Consider the following 24,358-nt stretch of genomic DNA (forward strand, 5'->3'; position numbering starts at 1 on the left):
CCAGGTCCCTGAGCCAACTGCTAGGAGTGCCCCTGACTAGATACCAAGCCAAGAAGGATTCCAATTTTATCTGACATTCCAGCCTTCCACCTGACTTGTGGACCAGAGTTCCCCAGCATGCAGAGCTGGGGAGCCACTGTGCTGGGAGGCCCACCAAATAGAGTATTCCGGGCTAAACAGCATTCTCTGGCTTCACTCTCGCCTCAGCAGGGAACCCAAAACAAAAATTCTAAGCCTGTAAACTAAGATTTGTCCCAGACATTGATCCCATTTTGGGAGATGCCTAGGCTGGTACAGAAGCAGCGACTAGGAGAGTGCATTTTAAGGAGTCATCATGGACCTCCATTCAAATTATAGTCACTGCTTAGGAAGCATACACACCTCATATCCTTCTGAAGGGGCCTCTACTAGCATAAAGGTATCAGGGGTGTGCAGCTCCTCCATATCCATCAGAGCAGACCTACCATCTTCTTCTCTCCCACAGCTGCCAGTGCCAGGAGTATGTCTCAGCTGAAGAGCTCTGTGATGCCCAGTGTCTGGCCAGGGCCCCCCAGCTTACCCTGGCCTGGGGTTCCAGCAGACAGCTGATCCTCAGTGTGAAGAGCGAGACAGGAGACAGTGACCAGAGTGTAAGTCCAGCTCAGAGAAGGGCTGGGATGGAAGGGCAGCCTCTACCTGCTAAGGACCCAGGCATCCTGGCTGCAGAAACCAGGCAGCAGAAGGGAAAGTCCATTTGCTAACCAATCTTTCCTACTCTGTTGCTATCTGTATGAATTTCCATTCTGTAGGCTGGAGGGAAAGGCAGAAAGGAAGTGTATTTGTTGGTACAATAATGTCAACCATCTGCTTTGAATGCCAGAAGAGAGCTGAGAAAGCATCAGCTTGGCTTTACATAAGTGTGAAATGAGGCCCAGGGACATGAAAGCATTCACCATGGTCACAAAAATGGTGTGAGCCCTGCTGGAACCGAGCCTGGGCCTCTCTTCCCAGCCTAGACCTCTGGTCAGAGAGCAGAGCCTTCTCTTGGCCACCATCATGTTGGCTATGACTGTCTTCAGGGCCTCAATGTTTCATCAGGTTTGGAGGGGCAGAGGATCAGGGCCCAGACACAGTGCAGATCTGGCTCACCCTGGATATTTGCCTACCACAAGGTTCTAGGTGGCTGTGTGTGTCTGCCATTGAAAGAAGAAGGATCACTGCTGTGGCACTGGAGAACGGATTTGGGGTGATAGGAAAATAAATGTTCTGAAGAAGTTGTTCTGTTAGTAGGAATTTGGAAGTAGAGAGAAAAGGAGAAAACAATGACCTGGTACAAGGATCAGAGATGAGTCAGGGGTGTTTTCTGGAGATAAGGAGAAGCCCAGGGCATAGGAGGCCACCCGAGCAAGTTTCACTGAGGAAGGAGACATGTCCTAATGTAGGCTGATAGTGGGCATCCTTGAACTCAGCATCACCAGGGGCTCTGCTAAAGGGCTCAGTCTGGGTTTCTGGTCATCCATCATTGCAAGCCTCTCTGCACCTCCTGTCCTCTCCAAGTGTATAATGCTGTGTTGCATGTTCTCAGGAAATAGTGAGCACTCTGGGTCCAGACCAGTTCTTCCAAGGGAACGCCAGGGTCCATCTGATCCAATGTGGCCCCCATGGCATCTTTGGCTTTGTCATCTCCAGAGTGGACATGCTTGGCTCCTTCCTCCTTGGTAAGTGGAGGAGGGTACCAAGCCCAGGCTTTCTCAGAGAGTGGGAGGAGTGAGGGGCACGGCTGCATTCTTCCACTAATAAATGGGAAGCTGGGCCCCCCACCTAAGGCCCCTGAGAAGCTTTTCAGCCCTGTGTTGGTGTTCAGGAGGTGAGAGTCTGGCAGGGACCACAGAAGACCTTGTCCTTGGGGAGGTGAGGGTCCCAGAAGGGCTGAAACTCCTAAAAGGGAATCGAGACAGGATAGGGTCAATAGGTGAGTATGTGTACATCCCCAGACAAGCCCAGGTCCCACAGCGTTCCTTCTCCAAACTCTCCCAGGACCACCTGTATCCCAGCCCTGGCTGCAAAGGCATCATCGGACTACAGGACCGGAACACTCTGTCCCTCATGACCCCCACATCCATCCCCATATTCCAAATCCAGTGGTCTGCCTGGCAGAGGGGGATGTGATTCTTTTCCAGCTTCATATTCTTCCCCACAGTAAGTTTCCTACTTCAGTACATTGGACCCTTCCTCGGGCCTGACTCTCTCATCCCTCCCCTGCCTGGCTGTCCTGTGACTTCACATACTGACCACACCTTTGAAGTGGCAAGTCACAGGCCTGTGTTGTACCCCTGTTCTCAACCTGATTGGACACTTCACTGTGGGCCTCCATGCACTTTCTCAGAGCAGATGTTCCAGTCCAACATTGTGCAGCTCCTCCCTGCAGCCCATGAGGGTCAGACTTCTGTGCCTTGGGTGGAGGCAGGGACTCACTTAGGGGAACTCTTGTTTGAGCCAGTCCTCCTGCATGTCCACTCTGTACCACATGGTCATCCATCCAGGGCCTGAAGCCCCCCAGAGGCAGACTCCTCAACCCCTCCTGGCAGCCCCCTACATCTTCAGATACCTTGGTTTATAAGGATTGTCTTCCTTGCAATGAGCAGAAGCCTGTCTCCTGTGACTCAAATCCCTGGGAACCTCAGAACAAGACAGAGTTTTCCTCCATGAGACAGCCTTTACTGATAGAAAAGGGTCTCATCCCCTTTGGGTTCAGTGCCACCTGCCATGCATTAAGCACAGTTTGAGCCCTTGGTAGACCTTAATTTCCTCCATTTCCCCTGCCAGGTACTTCCCCAGGGTGCTGCTGTGGAGTGGATGGGCAGTCCCCACACACCCAGCCCACCTACTCACACACAGATGACAGATGTACAGTGCTGTCCCACTGAGATGCCCCAGGACACTAAATGGCTGGGCTGAGACAGGGATAGTTCCGCAGCTCTAAAGACATGAGAGAGACAAGAGAGAAGCCAGCCCAGGGCTGGCTTCTTTTTATCTTCTCCAACAGATTTCTTTTTTAAAGAAATGGATTTTGAGGAGAAAAAAACAAGGGCAGAGAGGTATGGAATAGAAAATAAAGGCAAATATAAACTGTTCTGCTAATTGTTTTATAACCACAACAAATTAGTACAGATAATGCTGTGTACAAACAACACAATAAAGGTTCAAAGATTAAGGTGCTCCCTCAGGCAATGCTGAAAATAGTCATCTCTGGTATTTGGAATTTATGCTTCACTGGGTATGAGGCACAGCCATGCTTTTAACCTGATTTAAACAGAAGAATGGCCCCTTGGCCCAGGTAGAAATAGTTGAAGAGTTTGGTTTCATGGGTCAGTAACTACTGAAGTTCCTCCCCACATAGCAGTGCTAAGGCGATGAGCATCCACAGGGGAAATAAATCCTGGAAATGAACTCTAAACATTTTTGCCCTGGTTTCCAGGCCAGGTCTCCTGGAAACCCACTGGGACCTGAGAAACCTCCATTCCCTCTAAGCCTTGGTATTTACATGTGTGGAGTGAACCCAGTTGCATTCCCCCTTCTCCACACAGCGGGGAGGTAAGATCAGAGCCCCATCTTTTGGGAAGAATGGGAGTGCTCAGAAGAACTGACACCTATGCATGGGAAAGACCTCCTGTGCTGAAGGAATGGCCTGTCTGGGCCTGTCTGTATTTCTGCCAGAATCCCCATCCACCACCTTAGCTGCTCCTCTTAGTCATCCCACACAGCATGTATCGAGTGCCTGTTGCATGCACACTGCCTGTCAGGAGTACAGAATTGAATGGGTCTCACCTCTGAGAGTGCCAGGGCTGCCAGCTGTGCTCTTGCACAAAGGGCATGGGGGCATGGGGGCCCCTGTTCACTGTGTTTCAACAATGTGCTGGTGTGCACATTTCTCAGGCCAGGGGAAGAAATGGTCTTTCCCTGACACTAAGATTTTTTTTTTTAAGATTTTATTTATTTATTTGACAGACAGAGATCACAAGTAGGCAGAGAGGCAGGCAGAAAGGGGGGGGCGGTGGAGGAAGCAGGATCCCCACTGAGCAGAAAGCCTGATATGGGGCTCCATCCCAGGACCCTCAGATCATGACCTGAGCTGAAGGCAGAGGCTTTAACCAACTGAGCCACCCAGGTGCCCTGACACCAAGATTATTAAATGATTATTATTATAGACATGAAAGAATGAAACATGCCATTTCATGAAAACATGTCTTCTCAGTTTGCTCACTCTCCCACGGACAGACGCTGAGCTGTCAGGATGTGAGCTGCCCAGGCCTGGACTGAGGAGGCCCCTGGAACCCAGCCCCACCCTGCTCTTTCTCCAGATCGCTCAGCCAGCCACTATCCTGTGTACCAGGTGCAGCATCTGTTTAACAGCAACCCCCACTGGGACTTTGGGGCCTTCAGGAGACTCAGGCACTTGATACAAGAAACTCACCTCAACTTCTCAAGGTAATCTCAGCTAAGCTGTCTGGGAACTTGGAGGGGCCACGGTTCCTCATGTGTAAGACAGAGCTGGGGAGGCACTACAAGGACCAGAGGAGGATGGGAAGCCACCAACTGTGTGGGAGGTAAGACCAGAAGAGACCAATGGCAGGTGAGTCCTCCTGAGTACATGGAGTGGAAGGGTTTGGGAGTCATGGACAGCTTCCTTGGGCCACATTATTCCTGTGCGTGGGAAGGGGTCCTGCCACAGGTTAAGGTCACTCACATTTAGCCTGATATGAACAACCCAGAAAAGCTGACTATCCCCATATGCTGACCTTTCATCCCCCAGGTTTGCCCACCAGTTCTTAGATCCAGGTACATATGTGTTTCGAGACAATGGGCTGCCTGAAAGCTTCATGGTGGTGTTGGTGAAGAAGAAAGGAGTGGCCTGCAGTCCCAGTCTATCCCCTGTACAGCCCTCCTCCCCATATCAGCTTACCAGGCACGGGGTCCTCAGGCGGAGGCTGCCAAACCTGGGCCCAGACTGGGCAGTGATCACAGGTACTGACCTTGGACCAGAGTAGCCAAGACCCAGAGGGGGCATGGGAGAAGCCTTTCACATCAGGACCCCGAAGTGTATGTCCAGTCCTGTCCCTTTGGGCATAGCCCCAAAGACTTCAGATGGGCACAGGGACAAACTTGTCCCTGAACTAGGGCTTCATTTGCCAGGTAAAGTAAATTGAATTTCCTTCTTGGGGCCCCCTTTTCTCCCTGCCTCCCAAGCCGCTCAGTTTTGGGACCTGTCCTTATGAACAGGGAGGATGTCATGGTAAACGAGGCCACTGAGTAGAGTCATAAGCTCACAGAGACTCCTATTCTAACCTCCTCTGTGGGTTTTCCATCCATCTTCTTTCCTGCTTCTTTTTAAGCAATCTCACTGAGCTTTCCAGGCTGAGCCTCAGACAGTGGTTCTGTCATCGCCCCCTGCCCAAGAGGGCAGAGAGGGGCAGCCCAGCAGTGCCTGAGGCATAAAGCCTGCAGATGCTCTGAGTGGTCATCACATGGCCCCTGCCCCTCTCCCCTGCCCTTACAGGAGTGCTGCTAGCTATTGGCTTAGCAACCATGCTGCTGACAGGCCTTAGCCTCATACTGAGACCGCCGCTAGCCCAGGCCTGCCCTATGAGGACTTGGAGGCCCCAGTGGAGGGGACTTGGAGGGCCTCATGTGCCCACTGAGTATGTGCCCCTCAGGGACAGGTAAGTCCCCTTCTACCCCTCACTCCATTCCCAGCCTAGGGACCATGGCTGGTCTGGCCACTCCCCACCCTGGCCCTGCCCACACTCATGACCCCAGGGCTGACCCTGGAGACTCGGGAAAGAATGCCTTCCCAAGCTGACCTGTGATGTTCATAGCTGGCACTCCTGGTCCACGTGAGCCCTGTGCCACCTGCGTGTAGGTGCTTTTTTCCAGCTTTCTATCCTATGAAGATCTTAGTCCTTGGGACTCTGAGGAAGAAGCGGATTCCAAGAAGACAGCCATTACCTGGGGCACAGGTACCACACTTGTGTGGAACAACTCTTCTTCTCTCTTCCTGCCTTCTACCCCAAACTGCGCCCCAGATACACACTCTGGATAACATCTTACATTTCTATAGCACTGATGATTTATAAGACACTTCATGCTGTCCATCTGATCATCACAATGGTAGCTAGAAGTATGTGTTTTCAGGTGTTTCCCATCTCCATTTTATAGACAAAGAGACTGAGGCTCAAGGAAATGTGAGTGGCTTCCCTCAGATCCCCAAGTGGCAATTTTTAGATAGTAGGTGATGTGGGACTTGAAGCGAGAGTTCTCTACTCCTTACTGTGCTGCTCAGGAGTTCTTAAGAAACTAAGGGCAATTCTCCAGCTCATGGCTAACTTGCTGTAGCTCACTGCAGGGGCAGAAATGAAGCCCTGCTACGGAAGCCCTTTACAGGATCACTCACCTGCCTCTGTAAGCTTCTCTTCTCACCTGGAGAATTGGACATTGCCTACATTTTCAGGAAGACATAGAGGGACCACATGTTCCTCCTCATCCCACTGGGCCCCGCTGTGAGGAGGAAGTGTATACAAAAGTGCATGAAGAAGCAGCTCTGCCAAGAGCTTTCCTCTGCTTGGGAATAACAACTGGATTACCTCACTTCGGACATCAGACAAAGAGACAGAGGGGGGCGCCTGGGTGGCTCAGTGGTTTGGGCTGCTGCCTTCGGCTCGGGTCATGATCTCAGGGTCCTGGGATCGAGCCCCGCATCGGGCTCTCTGCTCCGCAGGAAGCCTGCTTCCCTCTTTCTCTCTCTCTCTCTCTCTCTCTCTGCCTGCCTCTCTGCCTGCTTGTGATCTCTGTCTGTCAAATAAATAAATAAATAAAATCTTAAAAAAAAAAAGAGAGAGAGAGACAGAGGAAGGGCCCTATAAGCTCTCACTGATGTGGGTTCACAAAGCTTCAAGTTTGCCTCCATTTTGTCCTTAAGTGCCATGTTGCAGAAACCACAGGAAGCAAGTTGAGTGCCAGGGACCTGGAGGAAGCAATGAAGTGAGTAGTACAAGGCACAGCCATGGGACCAAACCAGCACTAGAGGCTTGCTAGTTGTGTGAACTTGAACACAGGCCTCCTCATACCATCCACACATCCACACAGACAAACACATATATCCACATGCATCCACACACATACACATTGCATATACACCCACACACAGACACACACACACACCATCCAAGGCAGGCCTGCCTCTGTGCTATCACTGACTATGACTTTGCATGGGCATCAGAGGCTGTTCATCTCTTTCCTGGTGATAGCTCTGGATAGTGAAGACAGCAGGCATAGAGAACTGACTGAGTCCAGGACAAATCTATCCCTCCCAACCTAGGTCACCCCTTGGGGGATGAGCAGCAAACCCAGCTGTGCAGAACATGTACAGTATGGACACCAGGAAGGGTACACAGAATCAGGGGTAAATGCCAGCACTTTAATCTTCAAAGGAAGCCTCCATTCAGGGTCAGGGCTGGGGGTTGGGAGCTCATTGCAGGGATCTCCCACAGGGGGAGATGCTGGCACAGGGCTTTTTTGGTTAAAGGACTGACCGTGTAGGGGAGGGTGAAATGCCCCTATACAATGGGGCACGTGACAGGGCACATAGAGAGAAGATCTTGATGGTGAAGGGGGTCTGAAAAGCTGCTTTCCCCCCCTTCCCACCTGAACAGCTGGTAGCTCAGGGAACAGACCCCACCTGGGCTACAGAGGAAGGAAAGGAAGGCAAAGCTGGCTGTGCAGAGGTCTGGCCCATGTTTGTTACCCAAAATAAGATCTCCTGCAACACTGTGCCAGCATGAATGGGACTACCCTTCTCCCCTCTTGCACCCATCAGGTCTGGGAAAGAGTAGTGTAGGATTGGCAGTGGACACACACTCAGCTTCATATTCACACTCCTGCAGGCCATTCTCTGAACAAGGCCTAGGCCGACATGAGCCTTCACACCACCTTCTTTCTTTCTTCTTTCTTCCTTTGAGAATCAGCTGCACCAGGAAAGGCAGTTGGAAGGGGAGCCCCTTCACTCACATGTGTCCTAACAGAGTAGAATGGGTTTGAGGGAGAAGAAGGTCAAGGGGTTTAAGACCCTCAACCAAGGGACATTCCTGCAGGGAGTGACAGAACCCCACCAGGGTCCAGCAGCCTAGTGGAGTTGCTTGATTTACTCCCTTGGGGTCTGTCTGGGTCACACTCCAGCCTGAAGCCTAGAGGAGACACCTCAGCCAGACAAGTACTTAGTGAGCCTCTACTGTCTGCCAGGTGCTGTGGGAAACCCGAGGCTGAGCAGGAGTCCACAGAGCAGTGGGGACAGGTGGGGCAAGAGCTGTTGAAGGGGAGCATAGAGTGGTTATAGGGACATGAGGACAGTGAGATGAACTCAGGCAGAGGGAAGGGGCAGCCAGTTGTGGCCTGCAGAACCCTGCAAACAGCCTCCTCAGGGGGCTGCCATCTTCTCCAGCCCAGGGAGACCCACCCTCAGCAAAGCAGGAAGGCAGTGCCCACTACCCAACTCTTATGTGTCACCAGGCACAATGGACAGAGGCTGTAAGGATCCCTGTTGGTCACACCCCCACAGAAGAGATTCTCTCCACAGCCACTGCTACCTGTCTCTAGGAAGGCTTCCCACCTCCTCCAGCTCCCATCAAACCTAGCCCCTGTCTTTCCTGCCAGTACTAACCCTCTGCCTACACATGCTTCTTCTGCTCTCCTCTTTCCTGCATACCTGCCTGCAAAAACCCCAGAGGGAAGGAGAGAAGCTGCAGAGTCAGCACCCTCGGGCCCAGATTCTGCTTCCAGCTCCTGCTCCATCCCATAGTCTCACTCCATGCCTTTCTCCTGCAGGAGAGCCACTCCCTGTGAAGACCCTAGAGGACTTCAGCATCCGTACTCTCTACGACAAGCTTGAGGACCAGAGCCTGCATGTGGCGGCCCAACTGAACAAGCACCGGAGCGATGCCCTGGCTTTCTACAGAGGCGCCAGCCAGCAGCTCCAGGGCCTCAAGGTCAAGTGCAATTCCCAGACAACCAAGCCACTGACACCCCCACCATCCCAGGGAGCAGGGGCCCCCCTCACCCACTTCTGGAAATTGCCTGAATCAAGAACACTCGTAACTGAGAGAGTGACACAGCCATGGTTTTTCCAGGACATTCTGCAGCACTTCAGCGCAACTGAGCAGCATGTTCTGGGGAGGGGCGGAAACCTAGAAATGGAGGTCACAGCTGCTACCAGGACAGCCACTGGGCTGAGCAAGGAATCTTGGGGCCGCCACACTGCAGCTTCACTCAGGGAGCCCTGGCAGCATCCTCTAGGTGAGAAACAGGTGCCCAGGGGTGGGATTATGATGTCATAATATTAACTCTAACTTTGTATAGCACCTAACTTTGTATATCTTATATTTATCATCTCACTTGGTGCTCAGAACCCCCATGTCATAACTGGAAAGCATCAACCCTGATGACAGAGAATGGTCCTGGACCTGGAGAGGAACGTGATTTGCCAGAAGGGGAGGGAGACTCGGATAAAACATAGCAGAGCGATGTTTGCCCCTATTCTCCTGCTGGCCACATCCATCATTGTGCTTTAAGAGCTGTCTTTATGTAGGAAATCAGGGTGACAAGGGCCTTAAGGCCCTTGAGAGTCTCATTAGCTTATACTTTTAGCTTTGTTTTCTAAAGGGCAAAAGCAATACATGCTCCTTAGAAAAGTTTCATCAATACAAAAGAGTAAATAATGGAAAGCTAAAGTCCACTTGACCCCAAATCCCAGCAACCCCATAGGTCTGTAGATGAATATTTATTGGCTCTTTTTTGGACCCTGTGGAAACTTCTTCCACAACAGCCTATACTCTGAAATACTCCTGCCATCTGGTAGAGTCCAGATAACGCCTTCCAGGTTATAAAGGCGGCTTCTTTTACAACCTGGGTGTTGCGGTTCACTGTAAAGAAGCATGTGGTAGACAAGGCTTATGATGGAATAGGGAATAGGGTTAGGGTGTGGAGGGACATCCCTGGGTCTTCCTGCATGGTCTGACTTACAGTCACACTCAGATATTAGAGCCCAAAACTGAGCATCATCCTGGTTGGGTCTGACAGATGACAGCTCTGGGTGTGCAGTCTCCAAGCTACCCCTGAATGGCCCCAACATCCCTGTGTTTAGGCCACTGGATAAAGCACAGCTCTAGCTGCCATGGTAGAGAAACCCGCCTCCATGTTGTAAGTGGTAAGGGTTGTCATCCCCTTTGCTCCTGGCCCCTCTCCCTCCCTGTGAGTGTCCAGTGGACACCAGTTTGGGGTGAGAAGGGGGCCACCAAGCTGTTCTTTGCAAAACTGTGTCCCCCAGGAGGCAAACTAACCCAGCAATTCATCCAACAGGCTTACCCACAGATCTCACTGGCCTAGCTGCATGCTTCTAGAGAGTATGCAAGCCTTCTCCTCCACTCTAGAGACAGCCTGGGTGTTCACTCCCATGCCAGGAGCATGGACACTGGAGGAGGCTGTGTGCTTCCTGGAACAAACACTCCTGGGCTCAGCAAAGACTTCCCAGCCCCAAAGCATGTTCTGTGGTGGCCCAACTTCAAGGCAGGAAAACCTAAGCTTGTTGCTTAAGTCATCCGTGTCTGAATCCAGACCTCGGCATAAAATCAGCTGATTTTTTTTCTTTTATTTAAATTTTTTTAGTTAACATACAGTGCCATATTGGTTTCTGGAGTAGAATTCAGTGATTCCTCACTTACATACAGTAAGTGCTCATCACAAGTGCCCTCTTTAAAACCCATCCCACTACTAACCCTTTCCCTGCTCTCCTCCCCCCATCAACCTTCTGTTTTCTAGCACTAAGGGTCACTTATGGCTTGTTTCCCTCTCTTCTTTTTTTTTTTTTCTTTTCCTCCTTTCCATATGTTCATTTGCTTTCTTTCTTAAATTCTACAAATGAATGACATATATGGTATTTGCCTTTCTCTGACTGACTTACTTCACTTAGCATAATACACTCTCCATCCACATCATTGTAAATGGCAAGATTCCATTCTTTTTGATGGCTGAATAATATTCCTGTGTGTGTGTGTGTGTGTGTGTGTGTGTGTGTATATACCACATCTTCTCTATTCATTCATCATTGGGCTCTCTCCATAATTTGGCTATTGTTGATAAAGCTACTATAAATGTCAGGGTCCATGTAACCTTTTGAATCTGTATTTTTGTATCCTTTAGCTAAATACCTAGTAGTGCAATTGCCAGATTCATTTTTAACTTTTTGAGGAACCTCCAAACTGTTCTCCAGAGTGACTGCAACAGTTCGTATTCCCACCAACAGTACAAGAGAGTTCCCCTTTCTTTGCATTCCTACCAACCCCTATTGTTTTTTGGGTATTTAATTTTAGCCATCCTGACAGGCGTAAGTTGGTATCTCATTGAAAATCAGCTGACTTTCCGTCTCTTGAAGCAGTTTACCAAACTGCAGATTGTAGCTTTCTATAAATCAGTTTAATAAATTGCAATAAGCATTAAAAAAAAAAAACCTAGAAAGGAATAAAATCAAAACTACCAGAAGCCACACATTTATAAAAAGTGATATGGCTTCATACAACTCTCCTTGTAGTATTATACATACATATATGGAGAAGCATGCAAACAATGAATTTCTTAGTGTGCACTGTGATTCTTAAGTATAGAAGCCACTGTCTACAAGGAATCTAGTAATGGGATTTGCCCCCAGAAGATCCCCTTAAGTCAGAATCCCACAGGCCTCAGTCCCACCTGGTCAGCAAGAGCCTTGGGGGAGAAGTTCAGAGAATTTGTGTTTGCCTCATCACAAGGGAAGAAATCTCAGATCCAAGAAAGAAGGGTCTCCAGTTCTGGCCTAACATAACCATTTTTAAGAGAAACCTGCAGAATTTACATTATATCCCTCAGGACAACATCAAGTCATAGTAATGAGAATAAACTTGATGGATTACTTGTTTATTCCCACAAGTTCTGAGGGGCACATCCCTTGTTCTTCATCCCCAGGGTGTGTTGTAAGGAAGGTAGGGAGAAGACAGCCACTTTAAAGGGGAAACACATGATTCCTCAATCTGGTAGACAATTTCTGCCTGACTTAATGTTTCCTTAAATTATTCATGTTAAAGGACTTATTTAGAGGAAGAAAACTTTTTTTAGTCTCTAATTTGGGAAGGAAAAAGAATTAAAATAGCCCATAATATGGCAGCATCCCACCAGATGGCTATCTATTCTGTCTATTCAGTCCAATCAGAAAATAAGCCCTTCCCTTAACTCAGCATTTAGAACACTTGATGGAAGCTCCTTACAGGATGGCCCCCAGAGGCCTGTCTCAGCTATTGGACATCAGGCCAGGATGCTGTCTCGTCAGCATCAAGAGGGGACCAAGGAGCATCCCCAGGAAAATATCTGGACACATGGGTCATCTGACCAAGGAAGGGAGAATGCCCCACTCCTCCTGTGCACAGCTGCCTAGGACTCTGGGGGCTACCACCCACCTTTGCACAGCTGTCTGGGGCTCTTGCAGCTCTGGGATCTCAGCTTCTCCAAGCGCTCTCCTCCACAGTCCTGAGGGCTGTTGTAAACACTAAGCAAGCACTGTCTCAATTAACCCATTCAGTTCTCACAGGAAATCTATGAGTGACATTACCATAATTTTATAGATGAAGGAACAGTGTCTTAAAGAGGCTAAAAAGTCAATTCCACCAAAGTTACATGGAGAGTGACAGAGCAGGGCTAGCCAGAAGCCCAGTCTCCACCATGCAGCCCTTAAACATCTCTGCCACCTCTGGCTGGAAAGGGCATGGAAGAATGTACCTCACTCGAACCCAAGGGCCCACCACTCAGCCACCAGGCTCCAGTTCCAAGAGCCCAGACACAGTCCTTTCCACTGAGCTTCCTGGCCCAGTTGGGGACACAGGCTGGCCAGGCTGGTCTAGGGTCTCACCTCTTGTTCCTCAGTATAGATCACTCTATGGAAAGGAGTGGGTGACTGGAAGAATGTTTTTGAGGCTGAGATCCAAGCACTTATTTTTTCCATGATGATGGCCATGTGTCCTCGAAAGCCCTTGCAGAAAGGGGAAGTAGGTCAAACAGATGCCAGAAGCCTTGCCTGGCACATGTGTATACGTGTATGTATTTGTGTTCATGTGTGGTCTGTGAAACCACAGAGATGGAGCAATGTTGTTAAAAGCTTTCCTTGACCTCTCAATACAATTTCCTCTTCTTAAACTTATCCATACATATCTGGGCTGGAACACCTGGCCAAGTGATCATGAGAAGAAGGACATAAAAGGCTACCTTCCTCTGAAATTGGTCTGGGACTAAGCTGTAAAAACTTCATGTCCTAAAAATCCTCTCCATGGGCACTGACAGGAGCTGAATGAAGAAGACTAAATGAAGCCTACTCCTTGCCTAGCTAACTGAAGATAGAGGCTTCCATTATTTCTTTTTGTTTTTAATTCATTTTTTATTTTCAGCATAACAGTATTCATTATTTTTTTGCACCACACCCAGTGCTCCATGCAATCCGTGCCTTCTATTATACCCACCACCTGGTATCTCGACCTCCCACCCCCCGCCCCTTCAAAATCCTCAGATTGTTTTTCAGAGTCCATAGTCTCTCATGGTTCACCTCCCTTCCAATTTCCCCCAACTCCCTTCTCCTCTCTAACTCCCCATGTCCTCCGTGCTTTTTGTTATGCTCCACAAATAAGTGAAACCATATGATAATTGACTCTCTCTGCTTGACTTATTTCACTCAGCATAATCTCTTCCAATCCCCTCCATGTTGCCACAAAAGTTGGGTATTCGTCCTTTCTGATGGAGGCACAATACTCCATAGTGTATATGGACCACATCTTCCTTATCCATTCGTCCGTTGAAGGGCATCTTGGTTCTTTCCACAGTTTGGCGACCGTGGCCATTGCTGCTATAAACATTGGGGTACAGATGGCCCTTCTTTTCACGACATCTGTATCTTTGGGTTAAATACCCAGGAGTGCAATGGCAGGGTCATAGGGAAGTTCTATTTTTAATTTCTTGAGGAATCTCCACACTGTTCTCCAAAGAGGCTGCACCAACTTGCATTCCCACCAACAGTGGAAAAGGGTTCCCCTTTCTCCACATCCTCTCTAACACATATTGTTTCCTGTCTTGCTAATTTTGGCCATTCTAACTGGTGTAAGGTGATATCTTAATGTAGTTTTAATTTGAATCTCCCTGATGGCTAGTGATGATGAACATTTTTTCATGTGTCTAATAGACATTTGTATGTATATATTGGAGAAGTGTCTGTCCATATCTTCTGCCCATTTTTTGATATGATTGTCTGTTTTATGTGTGTTGAGTTTGAGGAGTTCTTTATAGATCCTGGATATCAACATTTTGTCTGTACTGGCATTTGCAAATATCTTCTCCCATTCCGTGGGTTGCCTCTTTGTTTTCTTGACTGTTTCCTTTGCTGTGCAGAAGCTTTTGATTTTGATGAAGTCCCAAAAGTTCATCTTCGCTTTTGTTTCCTTTGCCTTTGGAGACATATCTTGAAAGAAGTTGCTGTGGCTGATATCGAAGAGATTACGGTCTATGTTCTCCTTTAGGATTCTGATGGATTCCTGTCTCACGTTGAGGTCTTTTATCCATTTTGAGTTTATCTTTGTGTATGGTGTAAGAGAATGGTCGAGTTTCATTCTTCTACATATAGCTGCCCAGTTTTCCCAGCACCATTTATTGAAGAGACTGTCTTTTTTCCAAAAAATTATGTAATGAAGGTTATAAAATTAAAAAGAAGAAAGCAATTAAATAATATTTTGGCAAAATTACCCTGCAGCTTATCAGGTTCCCTCTGAGTAGGTATTTCAGCAAGTCACAGTGCAATTCTTGGAGACTGCTGGGTGTGAATCCCAGCACAGCCTTGGTCTTGGCAGCAGGTATCCTAAGTTGGCCTGGCAGCTGGGGGGAGTAGAGGGGAGGGCACAAAAGCCAAATGCAGTACTCAAAAATGCTCAAGCAGTCAGAAGTAATAGATTATGTATAGAGATAAAAGATCTTTAAACATTTCTGAGTTAAAAAAAAAAAGAAGAAGAAGAAGAAGAAGAAACAGAAGGAGTTGTATAAGAAGGGAAGAGATTATGTATAAAAATTTTATTCACACATAAAAAACCATGATGTAGTCGTCAAGGTTCAATCCACATATATTTAGCACATTGGAAAGACTGCCTGAAGGAAGGAGAGAGACAGAAGTGGGTTCAGAGATGGAGGTAGAAATGGAATAAAAAGGCAAAAGTCTCACAACAAAGCTTCAAAAATGGGAAAAAGTCAAGTAAATGTAAGGTGGGTCATCTGTGGTCAGATGAGATGACTGTGTCTGAGGCTGGTCTTTGTGTCCTCCTTCCCCAGGCTGCACCACCAGTGTCTCACCCCTGGGCTTGCAGCCAGAGCTTGACAGAGTGATCGTGGCCCTGGCATCAGCACTTTCTCATGCATGTGGGCAACCAACTGGGGCCAGCAGAAAGGTGAAAACCCCCCAGAGTGATAAAGTGTTCTTGTGTTTCCAGACATCTTCACTATCACCCCAACCTTGTGGAGACTCATTTGGTGTACACTCAGGCACACATTCATGCACACTTTCATGCATGTACACACCACACACAACCACACACATGTGCACATTCAAACACCAAACTCATGCATACATACATATCTGCACACACCACACACACACACACACACACACACACACACGGACCTGACACTCTTCTGGTGGCCCTGAGCTCTATTCAGAAATCTAGGGTGCACTGCCCATGCTCATAGGTTAACCCCTGTTTTTAGCTCTTTATCTTCTCTAAGATGTGTGTCAGAGACAATCTCCCCAGTCCCCTTGATAATCTGGCCTCTTACACAGAGCTCAGAAGGGAAGCACAATTCATGGATCCTACCCTGAGAACAGCATATCAAAGGGAAAAAAGACTCAGAGGGCCTCTGTTCAGGAGTCCCTGCCTGATACATCCCCAGTGCAACTGGGCAGAATCCATCACAGTCACATTTGTTCCCAAAGTGCCTGTAGGGGCAAGAAAAGGAAGACCATAACACATATCATGGCTACTGACCAGGCACTTGGGGCCCCCGGGAGAACTAGGCAGTCAGTGGTCTGGCCACACCAAGACACGAAATTCCAAGCTCAAATCAGTGCAGGTGCCCGTGGTGGTTCAGCAATGATGCCCCTATCCATCACAGTTCTTTTCTGGGCCCAAAACTGAAGGAAAGTTGCAAAACTGTCTGTTCTTCCAAGGCCTCTCGTCAAGTTGGTGAACAGACTCTCCCTACTTATCAACAAGACTCTCACCTGGCAAGTAACATGACCCTGAAGCCACAGCCTCTGCCCTTGGATGAAGAGCACCAAAGTACAAGGTGGGGACAGGTATCAGCATCAGGCCTTGCACACAGCTGCTATATTCTTTTGTTGTGATCCTTAGTAAAGATGACATAGGAAAGAACTTTAGGGTTCAAAACCTGTGGCCAAGAAAAAATTCTTGAGATATCTTTGGTACAAAAGGTGATTTTATTAAAGCACAGGGACAGGTCCCGTGAGCAGAAAGAGCTGCTGCAACAGGGTTGTGAAGGGTGGCTAATTATATACTTGGGAATTGGGAGAGATAAAGAAAAAGGGAGGTTTTTAAAGAACTTTCTTATGCTAAGGAAGACCTACAAGATAATGGCCCTCTGATACTGCATTAACATTAAGTTACTTGGGAGATTCTGGAAAAATATCACATATGTTTCCTCCAGGAGTAGAAGGTGGTAGGGAGGTTGTAGAGTGTGAGCTTATCCAGTCTTCAGGCAGTCTTTTGTTCCATCATCACTGAGAATTGTATTTTTCATAACCAGAACCGGATTTAAATCCTTAACCCACTCATATCTAGCTGAAGGCTCTGAGATGCTCTTCCCATAGTAATTCACCCATTGTCCTGGCTACCTTGGTTTACCAAGGGATTCGCTGGTTTGAGTAACTCATCAGAACTCATGTCATTTACTGGGTTTATTCCCACCCATGGGAACAAGGCCACATTCGCTCTGGCTGACTCTGGACTTCACCAGACCTATCTCCTTCCAACTTTCCTTCCTCTGACACACAGTCTCCTCCACAACGTAGCCTCATGGTTGACTTGTTCTTTCTCCAAGTCAACCCAGAGGCTGAGATGGATCTGTTAACTTGATTTCTCTCCATGCATTTAGATGCATGGTCTATTCCTCCATTCATCCCTCTTTAATAACAATAAGTGGTAATGGTCATAGTAACTGTTTGTATGTACTGGACCTGAGGAAAACTCTTTTTTTTTTTTTTTAAAGATTTTTTATTTATTTATTTGACAGACAGAGATCACAAGTAGGCAGGGAGGCAGGCAGAGAGAGAGGAAGGAAAGCAGGCTCCCTGCTGAGCAGAGAGCCCAATGCGGGCCTCCATCCCAGGACCCTGAGATCATGACCTGAGCTGAAGGCAGAGGCTTTAACCCACTGAGCCACCCAGGTGCCCCTGAGGCAAACTCTTATCTGCTCTCTAAGTTAATCCTCACAATAACCTATAAAGTAGACACTTTATAGGCACATACACATGAAAGAGCTCAGTGAAATGTAAAGGAAGGGTCCTTAGAACTGGGGCTTACACAGCATCTTAACAGAACAGTAAATTTTAAGAGAGGTGAAAAAACAAAAGAAAAAGAAAAAGAAAAGGTCTTTGAGTTTCTAGGGCATCAATCTGTGAGAAGGTAAATATGTGGGAGAACTAGTGGAGAAAAAGGGCCAGTTTTAGCAAGATTTTTTGTGTAAATTCCTCTGGTGCCATCTCTAGGCTGATAAGCATCTAGAGTTATCTCAATGATTAACTCCTGTCCTTCCTAGAGAGTGTTGCACGGCACCTTTAAAATGTATGTCCTGCTTTCAGGTAAATAGGGTGAGAGCAGAGCACTTGTCTTATATCTGTTTCTTCTCAATTGCCTTCAGCTGAAAATAATCAGCATGCCAAGCTGGCATATTTGGCATATTTCTGGATGGCATATTCTGCACCCATTACTGAGAAGTCATTCACCTGCTGAGACAAGAATAGTTTTGTGGGTGCAGTTTCAGGGAATCTATGTGTGTCTGTCAGTTTCTCTGTCATGTTAATAATCTCATCCTTCTCTAATCCCAGACATCTCAGGGAGGAGTTAAAAGTGGCCACTATGTTCTTTTTCTGGTTGGGGAGATGTACTACTGGGTAGCAAAGGCCTAAAGTATATCTCTCATTCCCTTTTCCTAGATTCCAGCAGGACTTGGGACCTGGACAGCTCCCTCAGTCTGCCACCGAAGGAGGAGATAAAATGAGCCCAAGTTCTATGTTGTGGATCCTCACAGCTGGACACAGGCACAGAGCATTTCCTGAGCTGCAGGTAGGAATCTGACTCTGTGACCAATGTCCTCTTCACCTCAGGGAGTGCTATGGGTCTCTGCCTCCTCCAAGGATTCTGAGCTGTTTGGTTGTCCCATCTTTCAGCCCTCCTTGTTACCTAAACACTGTATGTGACTCTGGGGCTCAGAAATCAAACACAGAGGTGGAGAAAACATGACTGGGAGGGATATTTTGTGGGAAAAGAAATTAGGATAAAATTAGGATTGGAGAATATTGTTCAATACAATCCAATTAGGATTAGAGAATATAGGTAAAAAAAAAAATCCCTCATTAAGTGTTCACTGATTGTCTATATAGGGGAGGAAATCATTTTTTCTATGTCCTTCAAGGTTCTTCTAGCTAGACTAAGAATTAAGTTGACATGAGACAGATTAACAGGAGAAAATCAAATTTAATTTCATACATATGGAGAATCCATACAGACATGAGATCCTAAAATCAGACAAAAGAAGGTATATCCTGAACTAAAGTTGGGAATAGGGAATTCAAAGGAATAAATGCAATTCACAGGAAGATGAAAAAGAGAAAATGTTTGGTCAACAAATGCTTGCTGGATCATCCATAAACAATCGGACATAGAAAGGACTTTGATGCAACAGGCCTTGATCCATTCCTCCCTATCCACCACACCTAGTTCACATTACAGTGTAGTTTTCGATGGTGACCACTCTCTCCCTCTACCTAAATTATGTTTAAGTCTTTTTGGCCTTGATTGTTTTAAACTTGGCATGATCTTTATGCCAAGTTGGCTGGTCTTGGTGGGTGACAGCCCCTGGCCCCTACATCTATAACATTCATAAGGGCAAGAGGTGGGAGCCTGTGAAGGTTTAAAAGAATCCCAAAGGAAGGCAACAATAGGTATGATCATATAATAATATAAAAAAGGATTCTCTAGGTCAAAATTTGCCATCAACAGATACTTTTGTTCTGTGAGAAAAAAATATGTAAATAGCCCTAAGAGAAAGGAAATACCAACAGATAAATTTATATGAAAAATATTCAAAGAATCAGAGAAATCTTAATTAAATGTTAGTTAAACTAGATGCCCTTTTATATCTACATAAATTCTTTTTATTGTTTGTGAGGATGACAGAGATAGATGTACCACATCCGGCTAATTGAGGATAAAAAGTTAAAACCTTGCTGGAAAGCAATCTGGCACTTTGTGTCAAAAGCCTCTAAAATATTCAGTCCACTCAGTATCTCTAATCCTAAGAATCTGTCTAAGAGGAAAAAAATTTAAATACAGACAAATATGAAGAAACAAGGACATTGAAATTTATTATGTTATAAAAATAAATGGAGATGATCTAAATTTCTGATAATATAAGGGTTTACCTAAATTACGGTAGAGCTCTACTATGAGATATTAATGCCGTTATGAAAAACAAGGTTATAGAGAATTTTCAATGTTATTAAGGTAAAAGATGAAGATAGAGAATTGCACATGTGGAATGATTTCACATGTGGGTGTATATATTCTTAAAAAGACACATGGGAAAAACAGAAAGAGAGGGCCATAAAAACAGTAGTGAGAGTAGTTTGAGGGAAGAGAGAGAGAGAAAAACTGAAGTGAGAAGACCCAAAAATTTAAGAATGATTACTGAGTATCAGTTAGCTTTTGCTGCAGGACTAACAACACAAATTCTCAGCAGCAAAGAACAATCAGGATTTATTGCTCCTATGTCTGGGGGTTCACCTAATTTGGTCTGGGCCTGCCCCACAGTTCCAGATCTCACAGGGTATCTGCATTTCACCTGGGCCCCAGATCCAGGCTGGGCTTGCCTGAGACACTGTTTTGGGGCAACGGTGCTTCAGGGGTCTCTCCTCCTCCTCCCAGGGCCAGCAGGCTAGCCTGGACATGTCCTTCTTACAGTATTTATTGGCAGAATAACAAAAGACCTCTTCAGGCCTGGGCTCAAAACTGGCACCAGGTGACTTCTGCCTATATTAATCCCAAAGGAAGTCAGATGGTGGAGTTCAGCTTCAAGCTATCAGAAAAAAGCTCACACACAGTGGGAGAGCACCACAGAAGAACGTGGTGAAGGCCATAAGTCTAGAGAGGGCAAAGAAGTGGGACCCTCCATGAAGACTTCCTCAGTAGGTTATCATGATATTAATGTACTCATTTATACATTTAAATGTTATATTTACTAATATTCTGCACTGAGCCAGGGTTACCTTTTATGATAAGAAAAATGTAAGTTGGGAGATTCTTTTGTTCTGTTTTTCATTTCTTTTTAATCAAAAGATACTTGAGCAGATCTGATAGTAAAAGGAATGGAAATTGGAAAGAAGCCTATGAAACATAATGTTGTATCCATAAGGCATCCTCAGAGATTACAGTTTCTGCTCATTAACTTAAAACAAGTGCCACCCCTATAAGGTACAGCAATACCTACAGATGTCACTGACACTATTCCTTCACACAACCCAGGATGGTCACAGATTGGGAAATTCTTTCTATGGAAAGAACATTTTCCCCCTTTCCTTCTTTATGAAAGTAAAATAGCAGATGCTGTGACAGTCCATGACATGATGGAGTTAACATGACATGGAAGGTTATTGGTACCCAAAATGGATGGTAATGATTTTAACTATCATCCCCACACACTAAGCCATGATTAATTTTCTCTCTGCCAAAACCACAGGGAGTCACATTAGTGTCCAAAAAGGGCAGAAAGAAAAGGTGTTATTTGTTGAGAGCCTCCTATGAGCCAGGACTGTGCTGATTGCTTCCACAGAGAACACCCATGTGAACCTCACAAAAACCCTCTGAGACAGACCCACTGACTTCAGCTGTGGAAGCTGAACGTCAGAGAGGGAGGTAAACTTGCCCAAGAGAGTTTTAAGTCCAGTTCTATCAGAAACTTCTGCTTTTTCTTCTGTATCATGCTGCCTGATCTCATTCAGAAACACAAATAAGGAAGGCGACAGAGATCTTACCCTGATCCCCATCTTTTACAATCAGCTTTTACAGAAGAAGGGCTGAGTGTGAGGGAGCTATGTCTAAAAATAGGTCTAAAGATAGGTCAAATCCATTTCCTTTGCTCAAAGAACTGACAGGTGAGGAAGGCATCTTGGTGTCCAATGAGATGGCAAAGTGAACACACAATACGGACATGTATAAAATTGCGTATGCAAAAAACTTCATCTATTAATGAATACTGCTAGACAACATTTAAAATTTCTACCTCTGTATTTCTTCACTTCTCCATTATGCTTCCTATCTATTTGCCTCAGGGTTCCATATTCCAGGTGATTTCCTCATAAGTTTCTACAAACCCACTACAGTTGGTTCCATATGTAAGCCATTGTTTTTCTCTTCATGTGTTTTCATTTCTAGATTTATTTTCTCCATAATGTTCCTGTGCTTGCCTTATGAATTCTATTCCTTCTTTTTGTCTTCCTTCACACATTTTTTAAAAAGATTTATTTATTTGTTTTAGAAAGAGTATGTATACATGTTGGGGAAGGGGGAGAAATAAAGGAGAAAGAGAATCTCAAGTAGACTCTCTGCTGAGCAAGAAGCTCTATGTGGGGCTCAATCGCATGACCATGAGATCATGAGCTTGAGCTGAAATCCATATGCAGATGCTTAACTGACTGAGCCACCCAGGCACCCCCTTCCTTCACATTTTAAACATACTTTTATGATAGCCATGCTCAGATTTTACTGTTATCTCTAGTTTCTTGAGGGTATTTTCATCAAATCTGCTCACTTTTATGCCATTGGGTTTCCTTCCGTATTTTGTGTTTTCATCCACAAGTCATCTTCAGGGGGATTATCCTCTGTACATGCCTCCCTGTGGGGCAACTATCATTGTCTCCACTTGCACACTATGAGGTTTGTTGCTTCCAGTTCTCTTGGGAGGTTAGTTTCCACATCCTTCATCTCTCTCTTTCATCTGGCCTCTTACAGTGTGCTCAACTTCATGGTTCCAATTTCTCACATCAAATCTGTTCCAGCCTCAGCCCTGAGCAACAAGCTTGCTCAGCAATGGGCCATGCGCTCAGGCCAGGAGTTTTTAATTCAACTTCATAGAAGTTATTGAGTCCAGACTTTACTCAGGCAGCCACATGCCAGTTCCCACCACAAATAGCCTCAATATGGCAGTTAACACCTCAGCCTTTAAGAAAAAATACCTCCATGCCATGTGCCTTCAGCTTTGTCCTACCACTGACTTGTCTCTGCATCTCTGGCGTCAAGAGAGTTTTCATTGAAACATGGTTCTGCATTTGTATTTATATTTTATCTGGCACTTCATGTGTGGAGCAAGAGGTGAACTATCCATGACAGCCAAGTTGGCCAGACAATTGGATGTTGTATTAACTGAGGGAATGCCACAAATAGCTTAAATGTAACATGTTCAAAAGCGAACCCATCAGCACCTATGATCTACAAAATTTAGGATCGTTCTTTCTGCTCCATAACCCTTAGCACACGACTTTCATCTTCATGGTCCTTGTGGTCACAAGATGGCTGCTGGAAAGGTAGGAAGGTAAAAGGGCACAGACTGACTGAGTCAGCTCTCTTTTTAATGGGGTTTTCTAAAATCCATCCATTCAACAATTTTCTTTTATATCTCATTGTCCAAGACTTATGGAAATCTCAATCTAGAAGAAAGTCTGAAATAAGCAGTTTTTTAGCTGAGCACACTACACTCCCCACAAATTGAATTCTATTAATTAGAAATTCTCTGCCATAGTAGCTGAGACTAATGCACAGGACCCTTTGTGACCTACTGTCTCTAGCCCCTCATCACCTCCATTTCTCCAGTATCATCTCCTTCTACTTTTACAAACAAATTCTTTGCTACCACCAAACTGAAGCTGGACTACTTCCTATAGCAACCTTCCCACAGCAATCCACAGGTAGCATTAGTCACTCATAATTCCTTATTTTAGGTCTGCCATTCTTGATAGACTGTAAACCCCATGGAAGTTCACAAATGGAATTTCAGAACTAATCACTGGCTTGACAAATACTGGGTGCTCAATAAATCTTTCTTTACTTATGAGTGGATGGACAGATGGATGGAGTGATAGATGGATGAGTGTTCTCTTTCTCTCTCATATCTCTATGTTTTCATATATGCTGTTCCCTTTGCCTAGCATGCCCTTCTTCCATTGTCCACCCAGCTAATTCCTGTTTATCATGAAAATTCAACTGAGATGTGCCCCATACAAGAAAGTTCTCCCTGGTCACACCTACCTGGATTTGGTGTCCTGCTATTTGCTCTTGTGGTCCCTGTGCATCCCTCCACAGCAGCCTTTACCATGTGTCCCTTGTTTTTAGAGAAAGATTTGGCAGGTGGAAGATACTTTGGATGAGATGAACAAAGAGTTCTTCTGGCTCACTGCTCAAGCCCTGGAGCTCCAGAAGGAAAAAGACAAACCAGCACAACTGCTCCCCAGTGAAGGCAATACATTTGTGGTAAGCCCAACAGACCACTGCCTCAGCTCCTGAGGTGCCCACAGATAGCTAGGTCTCACAGTCTGCCATAGAAGGGATTGAGACCAGAACAACCAGTTCTGATCAGAAATCCCACCAGCCATAGTTTGGTTTTGCCTGTTTGTTTTGGCAAGTACTTCTAGAGACAGGGAAGCCCACTCAATCAGCTTGGATTTGCAGCTGGGGTCTCTAAGTAAACTTATGGCCTGGAAAGATTGAGGAAGAACATGAAAAGGGAACAATAAAAATAGCAGTTCAGATGCAGCCTAACCAGTAGCACATGGTTCTGGAACAGTGACTTTTTCACAAGATGCATCGGTCATCTAGATTGCTCCTCCATCCTAACTTGGGTCTTTGGAGGTATCAATACAGGGAAGGTTGGAGTGGGCAAGACAAGAGACAGAAGGGATGATTTAGTTGTCCCTGCACTGAGCTCAATAAAACTC

General features: G+C 46.1%; 1 protein-coding gene across 5 annotated transcripts in view; it reads left to right on the forward strand.

Moving 5' to 3' along the window:
- The window catches only part of LOC101677584 (SCO-spondin), a 147,948-nt gene that overhangs the window by 121,822 nt on the left and 1,768 nt on the right, over nt 1-24,358 (forward strand). For all 5 annotated transcript variants that reach the window (XM_045072408.1, XM_045072410.1, XM_045072409.1 and 2 more), the window contains 14 exons: nt 485-629; nt 1,565-1,697; nt 2,017-2,178; nt 4,341-4,372; nt 4,468-4,586; nt 4,793-5,004; nt 5,537-5,699; nt 5,914-5,996; nt 8,857-9,017; nt 9,159-9,324; nt 15,412-15,527; nt 16,304-16,422; nt 18,308-18,437; nt 23,757-23,894. In XM_045072408.1, the coding sequence (XP_044928343.1) occupies nt 485-629; nt 1,565-1,697; nt 2,017-2,178; nt 4,341-4,372; nt 4,468-4,586; nt 4,793-5,004; nt 5,537-5,699; nt 5,914-5,996; nt 8,857-9,017; nt 9,159-9,324; nt 15,412-15,527; nt 16,304-16,422; nt 18,308-18,437; nt 23,757-23,894 (1,879 nt within the window). The remainder of the gene's footprint in view (nt 1-484; nt 630-1,564; nt 1,698-2,016; nt 2,179-4,340; nt 4,373-4,467; nt 4,587-4,792; nt 5,005-5,536; nt 5,700-5,913; nt 5,997-8,856; nt 9,018-9,158; nt 9,325-15,411; nt 15,528-16,303; nt 16,423-18,307; nt 18,438-23,756; nt 23,895-24,358) is intronic.

The sequence above is a fragment of the Mustela putorius genome, unplaced genomic scaffold (assembly GCF_011764305.1).
Source record: "Mustela putorius furo isolate JIRA1106 unplaced genomic scaffold, ASM1176430v1.1 tig00004035_pilon_pilon_pilon, whole genome shotgun sequence".
Taxonomy (NCBI): Eukaryota; Metazoa; Chordata; class Mammalia; order Carnivora; family Mustelidae; genus Mustela; species Mustela putorius.